The following is a 15,168-nucleotide window of genomic DNA, read 5'->3' on the forward strand; positions in this document are numbered from 1 at the left end:
AAGTGGCATGTTGAAATCTCCTACTACTATTGTGGAGCTGTCTCTCTCTCTTTTCAGTGCTGGTTGAGTGTATTTTATGTATTTTGGAGCCCTGTCATTGGGTGTGTAAATATTATAGTTATGTCCTCCTGGTGTATTGACCCTTTAATCATTATATAGTGTCCTTCTTTATCCTTTGTGATGGATTTTAATTTAAAGTCTATTTTCTCAGAGATTAATATTGCCACTTCTGCTCTTTTTTGAGTGTTATTTGCTTGATATATTTGTTTCCATCCTTTGAGTTTTAGTTTGTTCGTGTCTTTTAAGTCTAAGGTGTGTCTCTTGTGGGCAGCATATAGACGGATCATGTTTTTTTATCCAATCTGCCACTCTCTGTCTCTTTATTGGTGCATTTAGTCCATTTACATTCAGCGTGATTATTAATAGGTATGTAAACTCATTTTGATGTCTTTTTTTGTGTGTTGTTGACAGTTTCTTTGTTCCACTTAATTTTCTGTGCTGATTTTCTTTTCATCTTTTTCATTGTTGTTGATTTTGTGTTTGCTGAGTCTTTATATTTTTCTAGTTTTTTTATTTTGACTTGTAGGATTGTTAGTTTCCTTTGTGGTTACCTTAATATTTACCCGTTTTTCTAAGTTTATAGTAGTCTTTTATTTCTTCATATCACCTTGACTTCCTCTCCATATGAAAAATCTATGTCTACATTTTTAAGTCCCTCTTTTTTGTTTTAGTATTGTCATCTTTTACATGTTGACATCTGTTTCCCTATTTTCAGTGTGTTAGCTTTGATTTACTTTTGTGACTTCCCTATCTGGGTTGATCCCTGATTCCTCTGTCCTGTGTTGTAGTCTTGGGTTGTTATCTGATGTTACTGTTTTCTAACCGGAGGACTCCCTTTAGTATTTTTTGTAATTTTGGTTTGGTTTTTGCAAATTCCCTAAACTTCTGTGTATCTGGAAATGCCCTAATTTCACCATCATATTTGAGAGACAGTTTTGCTGGATTATAATTCTTGGCTGGCAGGTTTTTTTCCTTCAAGGCTTTATATATGTCAATCCATTGCCTTCTTGCCTTCATGGTTTCTGCTGAGTAGTCTGAGCTTAGTCTTATTGACCAGCTTTTGTAGATGACTTTTCGTTTATCCCTACCCGCTCTTAAAATTCTCTCTTTATCTTTGGTTTTGGCAAGTTTGATTATAATATGTCTTGGTGACTTTCTTTTTGGATCTACCTTGTGTGGGGTTCCATGAGCATCTTGGATAGATACCTTGTCATCTTTCATGATATCAGGGAGGTTTTCTGCCAACCAGTCTTCAACAATTCTCTCTGTATTTTCTGTTATTCCCCCCGGTTCTGGTAGTCCAGTCACTCGCAGGTTATTCCTCTTGATAGAGTCCCACATAATTCTTAGGGTTTCTTCCTTTTTTTAAATCGCTTTATCTGATTTTTCCTCAAATAAGTTGGTGTTAAGTGCTTTATCTTCAATCTCACTAATTCTGACTTCCATTGCCTCAATTCTGCTCCTATGACTTTCTACTGAGTTGTCTAATTCTGAAATTTTATTGTTAATCTTCTGGATTTCTGATTGCTGTCTCTCTATGGATTCTTGCAGCCTGTTAAATTTGTTATTATGCTCTTCTCTAATCTTTCTAATTTCCTCTGTTGCATGTTCTGTGTTTTGCTTAATTTCCTTGCTAATTTCTTGAAGAGTTCTGTTTTGTATTGTGCCTCCAGTAATTCCAAGAAATTTTCTTCCTCTGGAAAATTTCTAGATTCTTTATTTTGGGAGCTTGCTGAAGCCATCATGGATTGCGTCTTTATATGATTTGATATCGACTGTTGCTTCCAAGCCATCAATAAGTTATTATATTTATTTATTTGATGTTGCTTACTGTGTCCTAGCTTCTTGTTTTGTTTTGATATGCCCAAATATGCTGCTCGTATGAGCTAGTTTGATTATTGGCAGCTTTGAAGCTCTAATGTCCTGTCATCGGGTGGTTAGCTCTTACTAGGTATGTGAGCTCAGGAGTCCGCCTACTCCTTCTGTATGGATTCAGCTCAGGTGCCCAGGTAGATAGCCACCAAGTGTGTGGTGTAGGGTCTCACCTACAGTCCTAGACAGGCATGGATGATTGGTATAGGCACAGGCATCTGGCTGCAGCAGGGGGACACACTCTGAGCAAGGCAGGGTGCTGATGGCCACCCCCGAGCGTCCAGGAGGAAGGCATGTCCCTGTTCCCTAGAGCGTGTAGGTGGGTGGGTTTTGCAGCCAGAATATAAGCACCTAATGCTGTTGGCTGTAAGGTGTGGGGGGCACCTCTTATTCATGGGCCCCTATCACAGGTGGCTAGGTGGTGTGGGTGGAACCGCCAGTCCTCAGGCCCCTGGTGTGGGTAGATGAAGACCCTGCTTAATGGGCAGAGTAGTGTCAAATGTCAAGAACCTGCCACTTCACAGCTAAAACAATTGAAGTTAGACTTCCGTTATATACCCTGTTGTACTGCGGTAATGAGGGCCTATGCTGTTGAAATGGGCCCACACAAGTCTATGCAGGGGGAAAGGCACTCAAAGTCCATGGATCTCTTATGCCTGTGCCTAGGCAAAGGAGCTGTGCCTACCCTGGGTTACTGGCTTAGGCGAGCCGGCAGTTTATTTTTTCCTTCTGTTTGTTAATTTGTTCGCTCTCCAAGGCAGGGAGAATGGCTCCAGGCATGTGACAGATCCTACTTCCGGCCCAGGGGACTTGGCAATTGCTGAAGCTGGTTCGGGACCCAGTGCAGAGGAGGTAGTGGGGTGGTAAATGGGAGAGAGGTTTTTCCCTAAAGGAGGTGTTTTTGATCCGTGCGGTAGGCCATATGCAGGTACTTATCTTTTGCTGATGAGGGCTGCTTCTCACTGGTTCTGGGTGGCTGTGTAGACTCTCTGGCTTGGGTCTCTCCTGGCACTGAAAACATGCCTCCTGAGCACCAATGCTTGCCTGCTCACCCCCAAGCTGATCAGGCCTGAAGGGCTCACGCTTTTGCCAGGTCAGGTCTGGCAACTCCTCGCTGCTTCTGAACCATCTCTCCCTCCCCCTGCCACTCAGTCCATTTCTTCACCTTTGCCTTTGATGTTCAGGGCTCCCAGATTGCCATATATAATTGTTAGATTCACTTCTTTTTTTCAGGTCTTTGTTGTAAGAGGGTCCACTGGAAGCGTCTGACTACTCCGCCATCTTGGCCCTGCCTCCAGCTTGTAGTCTTTAAATTATTCAGAAATATAAACAAGTCTTCCAAAGCAATTTTCCTTCATGAAATATTTAGGGAACATACTTCTTATGCTTTGAAAATTAATGGTATTTTTTTTTTGCAATAACATTTTAATATCCAGTGTAATACAGGGTTTTTTTTCTTTAATTTAATCTGTTCAGGACCAGCACCTGGAGCAGAAGGTACACTATCGATTCTAGGTGAATTTCTCGAAGAATCCTCGAGACTGCAGTCTGACTCACAGGAACAATCTCCGGATCCAAATTCTAGCCGAAAACTGTCCAACGTATTTGTCAAGGAGATATCAGTAAAGAAAGGTGATTAGGAATGAAGGTTTCCTCTTTAAGGGGGGCATCTCATAAACAAGTTAGATAAGGTTGAAACTCTTAACATTACCAAAAAGGCAATCTGACTTGTTAGAAGTTGCCACATTGTGTAGGTTCCTTCATGTTAGGCTAGGCTCTGAAACTCACACTCTGTGATGGAACTCTTTCATTCTTTCTTTTTTTATTGTGCATTAGGTGAAATTTTACAAAGCAAATTAGATTCTCATTTGATAGTTTATACTTAAAGTGTTTCATGGCCTTGACTTCACTCCCCACAACGTGTCAGCACTCTACCCATTTCTGCCCTGGATTCCCCGTTTCCTTTTGTCTTGATTTTCTACCCCTTCCTGCCTTCTCATCTTTGCTTTTGGGCGAATATTGCACTTTTGATCTCATGTAATTAATTGTGTTAAGGAGCACATTCCTCTTGGGTGTCATTGTTTATTTTATGGGCTTATCTATTGTTTGGCTGGAAGGTGGTCTCTGGGAATGGCTTCAGTTCCAGGACAGAGGGATGTCTTAGAGCCATAGTCTCTGGGGTTCCTCCAGTCTCTGTCAGACCAGTAAGTCTGGTCTTTTTTGTGAATTTGCTTTTTTGTTCTATATTTTTCTCTCACTCTGCCGAGATTCTCTGTTGTGATCCCAGTCAGCGTGGTCCTTAGTGGCAGCCAGGCACCATCTAGTTCTTCTGGTCTTGGGGTCATGTACACTGTGGTTCATGTGGTCCATTAGTCTTTTGGATTCATTGCTCCCTTGAGTCTCTGGTTTTTTTCACTCGCCTTTGCTCTGGACTGAAAGAGACCAATAGTTGAATTGTAGATGGCCGCCCCCAAGCTTTAAAGATCCCAGATTCTGCTTACCAAAGTAGGATGTACAACATTGTCTTTATGAACTATGTTGTGCCAGTTGATGTAGATGTCCCCTGAGTCTGTAGTCCTTTGCCTTCAAGCCTAGGAGCTTTGTCCCGTGAGGTGTTTGGTTATGTCTATGAGGTTTCCTTGACTGTGCCACTTGTGTGCTCTCTTGTCTGTATTAACATATGAAGAACACCTACAGTCATGTATTTTGATGAAACTCTTTCAACAAGCAAGGATTTATATTTAGCCCACAGAAGTAGGCAACTACAGACCTATGATTTTCTAACAACGATTCTATATTTTTAGAATGTCTATGAATTGTTTCACATTCAGGGAAATTTGAATATTTTTAAAAACCATTTCATTTGTGATTTGCATTTGGAATCACCAGTAGATTTAATTTCAGGAATCTCCGAGAGCTCCTTTTCTTTTTTTTTAATTGTACTTTAGATGAAGGTTTATAGAACAAACTAGTTTCTCATTAAACAGTACATATATTGTTTTATGACATTGGTTAACAACCCCATAGCATGTCAACACTCTCCCTTCTCGACCTTGGGTTCCCTATTACCAGCTTTTCTGTCCCCTCCTGCCTTCTAGTCCTTGTCCCTGGGCTGTTGTGCCCCTTTAGTCTCATTTTTTTTATGGTCCTGTCTGATCTTTGGCTGAAGGGTGAACCTGGGGAATGACTGCATTACTGAGTTAAAAGGGTGTCTGGGGACCATACTCTTGGGGTTTCTCCAGTCTCTGTCAGACCAGTAAGTCTGGTCTTTTTTTGTGAGTTAGAATTTTGTTCTACATTTTTCTCCATCTCTGTCTGGGACCCTCTGTTGTGATCCCAGTCAGAGCAGTCAGTCGTGATAGCCAGATACCATCTAGTTGTACTGGACTCAGTCTGGTGGATTTCATGGTAGTTGTTGTCCATTAGTCCTTTGGACTGATCTTTCCCTTGTATCTTGTTCTCTTCATTCTCCCTTGCCCCTGAAGGGGTGAGACCAGTGGAGTATCTTAGATGTCAGCTTACAGGCTTTTAAGACCCCAGACGCTATTCACCAAGGTAGAATGTAGAACATTTTCTTAATAAACTGTTATGCTAGTTGAGCTAGATGTTGAGAGCTCCTCTTTGAGGACCATTGCTATAGAGTAGTCTATTGCTTTCCAGGTTATAATCTCTTTTATGTATTAGAAAAGAATATTCTTCCTGCTTCATTAGTGTGTGTGTGCTTCTGACAGTTTTTTCTCTTTATGCTAATCTTCTGTCTTTTTAATGTAATATTTTCAGAAACATCAAAATGTCAAGCTTCATCAGCTGTTCTGAATCCCGGCCCCTATTATGGTGTTTCCCAAACTCCTACCACCATCTTCATGGAGACCATACGCTTCTTGATGAAGGTCAATGCTGTGCAGGTCAGAATATTTTGAAAAAGAGCAAGTAGGTAGAAAGATTTTAGTGAACTACTTGTTCTTTCCATAGTGGCATTTTTGGAAGCTTAAATGTGCGTGAAGCAGAAATCAAATATGCTTTTGAGAGCATACCTTAGGCCCAGGGAAAAGAACATCTAAATGTGAGCCACTGTTTGCAGATGACATCAGAAGACCCTACTATGAGTCTGCTCCCTGCAGAATACCAGCAGAGCAAAACCAGACTTCTAAGTCATATGTAGCCTGCTGTCACTCATATTATATGAATGTTGAGGGGTCCACAGGATCCTAATCATACCCTTCCTCCCTTCCAGGTTCTAAACCAATTGGAAACAGATACACAGTGGTATATGGGGGCGGTGGGATGCCTAAAATTTCAAATTATTTTTATTGGTAAAACTTTGCTAGAGAATGTGACTTGCCCATCCAGTCAAATGTAGGACCAGTCATGCACCAGAGAAGGGCATCCTGTAAGTTCTGTGTATGACTTAAGCAGCAAGAAGTATATGCATGAAGCAAATAGTAGGAGAGCAAGATCCAGGAGACAAGAGAGTTGGCCCTGATCCTGCATGCTCCACTGAAGGGCAACCAAGCTCAAGAAAGGACAAGAATTAGGAGCTGGGTTGGGTGGGACACATTAACCAGGAGCCTTTGCCACATTAAAAACCAAAAACCAAATCTGTTGCTGTTGAGTTGATTCTGACTCATAGCAACCCAACAGGACAAAGTAGAACTGCCCCATAGGGTTCCCAAGGCTGTAATCTTTACAGACATAGACTGCCGTATCTTTCTCCTATGGAGTGGCTGGTAGGTTCAAACTGCTGACCTTTCAGTTAGCAGCAGAGCAAGTCACTATCCCCCTATGTTAAAGGGCCAGAAGGCAATTAGAGAAAACAGCTGCAGTCCCTCCCCAACTATTTCCCTAAGGAGATATAAATATTGGTAGAAGTTTCTATATCATAGGCTGAGATGGGAACACAGGGAAAGCAAAAGAAGGATTGCCCCTCTGCTTAGCAAGTACATCCTGGGTTTTTCAATTTTTCAGGCCTTATATAGTGTAGAAAACAAAGAATAGCCCAATGCTACAAAACTATAGACATATGGAAGTTTGAGGGTGTGTCAGAAACAGACATATGTGTTTCCAAGATCCTGAGTCTAGAATTTTAGAAAAGCAGGTATTGCCTTACTGTAAGTTGCCTTACAGCTATGGCTACCCGAAAATGTTACCTCATTTGTAAATGGGGTGGTTGATGAAGTGCCCGTGTTTGCTGCATAATAAATTACAGCCTAACAGTCACCTAGTATAATGACCAGCAAGACCAGAATTGTGCTACACTGCAGGTCATTCACTGGGAAATGTCTGTATTGTTGAGTAAATATACTTGGTAGTAGAGCTATGATGTGCTGAAGGTTTGTAATTCACCCCTAACCTTTTGTGGTTGAGAATAATCATTTCATTCTATAATATGTTCTTTATTATTTATTATCAGAGACAGGATCTTCAGCATGTTCCTCATAATCCAATTTTTCCTTGCAGTATGTGCACAGAGTGCTTGCACATGAGCTGTTATGCCCTCAAGGAGGCCCCAGCTGTGAGTATTACTTGGTGCTGGCCCAAACATACCTTCTCAAGAAGGACTTTGCCAAGGCAGAGGAATGCCTTCAACAAGCAGCCCAGATGGACTACCTGGTAATAACTTTTGCTAGAACCTCTAAAGTTAGGAGAAAGGGTGAATAGGCTTTATCAAAGGTGGTGGGATGCCTTATCACAAGTAGATTTCTGGTGACCAGAGGTGGGAGTCATCAGCTGTCAGTGAACTCATCTATCTACTCCCTTCTGTTTGTTTTTCTCAAGCAATCATGAGTTTTGCAAAGGGCAAAGAAAATGGGAAGGACAGCTCTTCAGCAGATAGTATTTATCTACTTCAAGTTTTCTGGACTTCTGTTTTCCCATTGTGAACACTATCATGGCTATGTGTGAATGTTTTTCTTAATATTTACCCAAAGACGAAAAGGCTTTGAACAATTCAAGAAAGAAATGAGAGGGTAGACCTAGAAAAATATCTCCCAGTACAGTTGAATGAACCTCCTTCTAACTGAGTGCTATTAGAAAAAGAAAGTGGACTTGGTCTGAATTTAAATGTTAAACAAGGATCATTAAGGTATTTTTAACATCATCTTGTCCCATACTACTTGTTCTTCTCTTTCTCAGAACCCTAACGTCTGGGGCGTGAAGGGCCATCTCTATTTTCTGAGTGGAAATCATGCTGAGGCCAAAGCATGCTATGAGAGAACCATTAGTTTTGTAGTGGATGCTTCTGAGATGCACTTCATCTTCCTGCGACTGGGCCTTATCTATCTGGAAGAAAAAGAGGTGAGGGATAGAGAATAGGGAATAACCATGTAAATCAGGCTATGGTCTTGGATCTGCTTAAAGTTCAAGCATTAACATCCACCTCTGTGAGCTAAAAATAGTAATATGATAATGGTATTTTTACATCTAGAGGTAAAGTAACTAGCTCACCATCTTAGACTGGGTTCTCTAGAGGGGCTAAACCGGTGAAGTGTGTATATATATACATATATAGAGAGAGCGAGAGAGAGAGAGAGATTTATTTCAAGGAAATGGCTTACGCAGTTGTGGAGGCTGACAAGTCCCAAATTCTTGGGTCCGCATCAGGCCAGAGGCTTCTCCTGACTCATGTGGTTGCAGGGGCCGACAAACCCCTAATCAGCAGGTCACACAGCAGGCTGCTGGCTCACAGGGCTGTGGGAGCTTGCGAATTCCAAAATCTGTAGGTCAGATGGTAGGATGCTGGCTCATGCCCCAAGAACCAGAGATCAGGGGATGACAAGTTTGATGCAGGATTGAGATACAGTGAGCTTTGCCAGAACATCCCTATATATTAGATGCAGGCCACATACCCAAGGAAACTCCCCTTTCAACTGATTGGCTGCTCACATCAGATCACAGAATGAAGATGATTACACGATATCTGCCAAACCACTGAGAATCATGGCCTAGCCAAGGTGACACATTACCTTAACCGTCACACCACCATCAGATAACTAGCAATTAGTGGGACCAGGATTCAAACCCATGAAGTCTGCTACCAGAGTCTGTGGTCTTAACTATTATGCTACTAAAAAGATACTAAAATTCAGTAGGGTCACAGCCTTGAAGACCCTATGGAGCACAGTTCTACTCTGCACAGATGGGGTCACCATGAGTTAGAATCAACTCGACAGCGACTAACAACAATTATTATTAGTAGAAACATTCTAGAAAGTTTTCATGGACTTCAGTGGGACTTCTCCAGACTTCTTCCTCAACATATAAGGCTTGAGAGAAATCTCTATTAAATAAGGAAAAGTTTTCTTTCTGCTGTCATTGCAAGCTGCATTTTCACAGAGCTGCTGACTCAGGCAGTCAGTAGGCAAGCAGTTCTTAGGCTACTCGTTGAGGCTCAGCTCAGATACAAGCATACAAGGCAAGAAGTGATCCTTTCAGGGCAGTCCTTTGAGCAGTCTTTGAGAGCTACTTCCTTTAATGTTTTTGTTATTGTTGTTGATTTTAGTTTTTCTGACTGTCTCCTGTAGTACTGTGAGCTCCTAAGACCTTTTACAAGGAGGGGACTCTCCGAATGTTGAAGCAATGTCAAGTATACCTCTTATTTTCCCGCATTTATTAGCCCAGGGGTCATGTAGCAGGTATCCCACTACATGATGTCACTTTTAAGTGAAAGGGGGAACCCATAAGGTCTAGGTAGAATTCAGATGAGCATTGGGGTTGCCCAGAACTTGCAGTGTAACTCTTTGCTTCAACTCTTACAGAGACTAATAGCATCTTTGGAACTGCTTACAGGTCAAAGTCAGCCCTTTAATTTGGTCCATCCACCTCTTACCAGTCTTTTGTTAACTCCCTTAGAGTAGGCAATAAAAATAAAATCCATGGACTCACTTAACTTGGATTGTTTTGGAGTGCAGCTGTCAGAGGCTCCATAATTATCCCAGCAATGCAGTGTTTGCATCTTCCAGAAGAACGGTAACTTAGTGATGCTTTCTTTCTGCAGTACGAAAAGGCAAAGAGAACCTACCTGCAAGCTTGTAAGAGATCACCTTCATGTCTTACCTGGTTAGGACTGGGAATCTCCTGCTATCGGGTAAGAAGTTGAAGGCTTGAGACTAGACCTGTGCATATAGCTGACTTTGATTTCTTGGTCTTCCAAGCACCCTGGGGATTTGTGATGATGGTGGAATGGCTATCAGGGCGGTCTTCTCTAATGAAAAGTTGCTCTTCAAAGTTTTTCAGTGAACTGAAGGCCAGTCTGAATTAGAAAAATAAAATACCCTTATAAATCCCACAAAATCCTGAATCTGGAAACTATATAATAAAAAAAAGTTATGTTATTTGGTATAAAAGCTATTTTATGGTATTATCTGCAAGAAAAATGATATGGAAGATGAAGAATCTAGTTAATTAAAGGAATTTATTGATTACTTACTAAGCGCTGTGGCCTTCCTGTGTTCAAGAGGAGCCGCTGTAGCTTTGGGTAGGCCTTTTGTCCCATCACACCTAACTCTCTCCTCACCTTCCCCCTTCCTCCAGTCTTGCAATGAGCGTGCGTCCTGCTGTTCTTGACATTTCTTCACGCGTATTCTTGATACCATCCCCCCCTTTTTTCCTAGTACCTTACTCCCTTAATTTTTCCTTGATTGACCTTTTTAACCTCTCCTTCTCAACCAGCTTTTTCTCCATAGTTTTTCCCCATTTTATTGAACCACCGCCACCACCACCACCTTCCTGGTTCCTACCCTTAACAAAAGAGTTGTCTGCTTTCCTTGTCTCCTCTTCTTCACTGAGGTTTTTTTTAATCATAAAGGTAATACATGTTCATTATAGAAATTTTGGAAGATACAAAAGAGTATGAAGAGAACATAAAAGTATCCATAATGCCACCACTCAGTGATAACCACTGTTAACATTTGCCTGTATTTTCCTCTGGTCTTTTTTTACATACTTTTAATGTATAAAATTATAAATAATGTACTTACTGCTTTTTAGTGTTTTTTTCTCCTTAACAATATATCATTGGTATTGTATGACATTACCAAATATTCTAAAACATGAGTTTTAATGTCCTCATGATGTGCCATGCTTTGGATGCATAAATAGAATGACCACGTAATTTACTGTCCAAACCAAGACACTTCTGAGGATAAAAAAGGTGCTATTAATAATTACACTGGGACACAGGGACTTTCCCAGGTCAACCAGGAATATGGTCACCTATACACAAGCCCTAAGTGCCCCCTGCTCCACCTGCCCCAAAAGGATGAAAAACATCAGTAGCTGTTAGAAATTTGATGGCACTGTCAACAGTACAAGAAACCAACTATACAAATTATTTAGTGTAGGTCATGCTTCTATTAGTTTTGAGTAGTGTAAAAAAAAATACATATTATAAAAAAACTTCAGTTAAGCCCTACCATTAAGATGTCCAAGTAATTCTGCCACCCATCAGTGTTTTAGTCATACTATACCTATGTGTGGATATACCATAGTTTATTTAACCAATTACTTATTATTGGACATGTTATTAGTTACCACAATTACACTATTATAAATAAAGCTGAGATAAACATTCTTGTATGTAAATCTTTGTGCTTAACTCTGGTTATTTCCTTAGGATATATTCCTAAAAGAATGTAGAAATATTTTTAAGGTCTTGAAATCATAGTGTCAACTGAGTGCTCCCAGAAAGGCTGTATACTGATTTACACTCTGCCAGAATGTGTGAGAGTCCATTTTCCTATCACTTTGTCAGTAATGGACATTATCATTTGCCAGTTTGATTGCTGTTGTTGTTAGGTGCTGTCAATTTGCTTCTGACTCATAGCGACCGTATGTACTACAGAACGAAACACTGCCCGGTCCTGTGCCATGTTCACAATGGTTGTTATGCTCGAGCCCATTGTTGCAGCCGCTGTGTCAGTCCATCTTATTGAGGGTCTTCCTTTTTCCCGCTGACCCTGTACTTTACCAAGCATGATGTCCTTCTCCAGGGACTGATCCCTCCTGATAACATGTCCAAAGTATGTAAGACAAAGTCTCACCATCCTTACTTCTAAGGAGCATTTTGGTTGTACTTCTTCTAAGACAGATTTGTTCGTTCTTTGGCAGTCCATGGTATATTCAGTATTCTTCACCAACACCACAATTCAAAGGCGTCAGTTCTTCGTTGGTCTTCTTTATTCATTGTCCAGCTTTTGCATGCACACAAGGAGATTGAAAATACCATGACTTGAGTCAGGTGCACCATAGTCTTCAAGGTGACATCTTTGCTTTTCAACACTTTAAAGAGGTCTTTTGCAGCAGATTTGCCCAACGCAATGCGTCTTTTTATTTCTTGACTCCTGCTTCCATGGGTGTTGATTGTGGACCCAAGTAAAATGAAATCCTTGACAACTTGAATCTTTTCTGTTTATCATGATGTTGGTTATTGGTCCAGTTGTGAGGATTTTTGTTTTCTTTATGTTGAGGCGTAATCCGTACTGAAGGCTATACTCTTCGATCTTCATCAGTAAGTGCTTCAAGTCCTGTTCATTTTCAGCAAGTAAGGTTGTGTCATCAGCATAACACAGGTTGTTAATGAGTCTTCCTTCAATCCTGATGCCCTGTTCTTCTTCATATAGTCAGTCCAGCTTCTCGGATTATTTGCTCAGCGTACAGATAGAATAGGTATGATGAAAGGATACAGCCCTGATGCACACCTTTCCCGACCTTAAACCACCCAGTATCTCCTTGTTCCATTCAAATGACTGCCTCTTGATCTATGTAGAAGTTCCTCATGAGCGCAATTAAATGTTCTGGAATTCCCATTCTTCGCAGTGTTATCCATAATTTGTTATAATCCACACAGTTGAATGCCTTTGCGTAGTCAATAAAACACAAGTAAACAAGTTTCTGGTATTCTCTGCTTTCAGCCAGGATCCATCTGACATCAGCAATGATATCCCTCATTCCACGTCCTCTTCCTGAATCTGGCCTCAATTTCTGGCAGTTCCCTGTTGATACACTGCTGCAGCCACTTTTGAATGATCTTCAGCAAAATTTTACTTGTCTGTGATATTAATGATATTGTTTGATAATTTCTGCATTCGGTTGGATCACCTTTCTTGGGAATAGGCATAAATATGGATCTCTTCCAGTCGGTTGGCCAGGTAGCTGTTTTCCAAATTTCTTGGCATAGATGAGTGAGCACTTCCAGGGCTGCATCCATTTGTTGAAACATCTCAGTTGGTATTCCATCAATTCCTATAGCCTTGTTTTTCGCCAGTGCCTTTGGTGCAGCTTGGACTTCTTCCTTCAATACCATCAGTTCCTGATCATATGCTACCTCTTGAAGTGGTTGAACGTCGACCAATTCTTTTTGGTATAACGACTTTGTGTATTCCTTCCATTTTCTGATGCTTCCTGCGTCATTTAATATTTTCCCCCACGGAATCCTTCACTATTGCAATTCGAGGCTTGAGTTTTTTATTCAGTTGTTTCAGCTTGAGGAAATGCTGAGCGTGTTCTTCCCTTTTGGTTTTCTATCTCCAGCTCTTTGCACATGTCATTATAATACTTTGCTTTGTCTTCTTGAGCTGCCTTTTGAAATCTTCTGTTCAGGTCTCTTACTTCATCATTTCTTCCTTTCTCTTTAGATACTCGACATTCAAGAGCAAATTTCAGAGTCTCTTCTGACATCCAGTTTGGTCTTTTCTTTCTTTCCTGTCTTCTTAATGACCTCTTGCTTTCTTCATATATGATGTCCTTTATGTCATTCCACAACTCGTCTGGTCTTTGGTCATTAGTGATCAACACACGTCAAATCTGTTCTTGAGATGGTCTCTAAATTCAGGTGGGATATACTCAAGGACATACTTTGGCTCCATGGACTTGTTCTAATTTCCTTCAGTTTCAACTTGAACTTGCATATGAGCAGTTGATGGTCTGTTCTGCAGTCGGCCCTTGGCCTTGTTCTGACTGATAATATTGAGCTTTTCTATCGTCTCTTCCCATAGATGGAGTCGATTTGATTCCTGTGTATTCTGTCTGGTGAGGTCCATGTGTATAGTTGCCATTTATGTTGTGGAAAAAAGGTATTTGCAATGAAGAAGTCGTTGATCTTGCAAAATTCTATCATGTGATCTCCGGCATCGTTTCTATTACCAAGGCCATATTTTCCACCTACCGATCCCTTCTTCTTTCTTTCCAACTTTTGCATTCCAGTCACCAGTAATTATCAGTGCATCCTGATTGCATGTTCAGTGAATTTCAGACTGCAGAAACTGGTAAAAATCTTCAATTTCTTTATCTTTGGCCTTAGTGGTTGGTGTGTAAATTTGAATAGTAGTTTTATTAACTGATCTTCCTTGTAGGTATATGGATATTATCCTATCACTGACAGCATCATACTTCAGGATAGACCTTGAAATGTTCTTTTGGACGATGAGTATAACGCCGTTCCTCTTAAAGTTGTCATTCCCATCATAGTAGACCATGTGATTGTCCAGTTCAAAATGGCCAATACCCAATACCAGTCCATTTTAGCTCACTAATGCCTAGGATATTGATGTTTATGTATTTCATTTTTGACAATTTCCAATTTTCCTAGGTTCATCCTTCATACATTCCACATTCTGATTATTAATGGGTGTTTGCAGCTGTTTCTTCTCATTTTGAATCCTGCCACATCTGCAAATGAAGGTCCCAAAAGCTTGACTCCACCCACATCGTTAAGGTTGACTCTAGTTTGAGGAGGCAGCTGTTCCCCAGTAGTCTTTTGAGTGCCTTCCAACCTGGGTGTGCTCCATCTTCCGGCACTGTATCAGACAATGTTCCGCTGCTGTTCATAAGGTTTTCACTAGCTAATTCTTTCAGAAGTAGACTGCCGGGTTTTTCTTCCTAGTCTGTCTTATTCTGGAAGCTCCACTGAAACCTGTCTGCCATGGGTGACCCTGCTGGTATCTGAATACCAGTGGCATAGCTTCCAGCATCACAGCAACACGCAAGCCCCCACAGTACAACAAACTGACAGACAGGTCATTATCGTTTGCCAATTTGATGGGCATCTTAATTTGCATTTTTATCACTGTCATGGTTTGAATTATGTCCCCCAAAAAATGTGTGTATCAATTTGGCTGGGCCATGATTCCCAGAATTGTGTGATTGGCCTCCATTTTGTGATTGTAATTTTATGTTAAAGAGGATTAGGGTGGGATTGTAACACCAACTTTACCCAGGTCACATCCCTGATCCAATGTAAAG

At 40.9% G+C, this 15,168-nt stretch overlaps 1 protein-coding gene across 1 annotated transcript in view; it reads left to right on the plus strand.

Annotated features, from left to right (window-relative positions):
* Positions 1–15,168, plus strand: part of CFAP70 (cilia and flagella associated protein 70) — a 136,198-nt gene that overhangs the window by 115,400 nt on the left and 5,630 nt on the right. Inside the window, 5 exon segments of the mRNA XM_004383233.2 lie at positions 3,415–3,564; positions 5,713–5,837; positions 7,390–7,542; positions 8,065–8,226; positions 9,926–10,015. Coding sequence (XP_004383290.1) covers positions 3,415–3,564; positions 5,713–5,837; positions 7,390–7,542; positions 8,065–8,226; positions 9,926–10,015 — 680 coding nt within the window.

Source organism: Trichechus manatus, unplaced genomic scaffold (genome assembly GCF_000243295.1).
Source record: "Trichechus manatus latirostris isolate Lorelei unplaced genomic scaffold, TriManLat1.0 scaffold00106, whole genome shotgun sequence".
Lineage (NCBI taxonomy): Eukaryota > Metazoa > Chordata > Mammalia > Sirenia > Trichechidae > Trichechus > Trichechus manatus.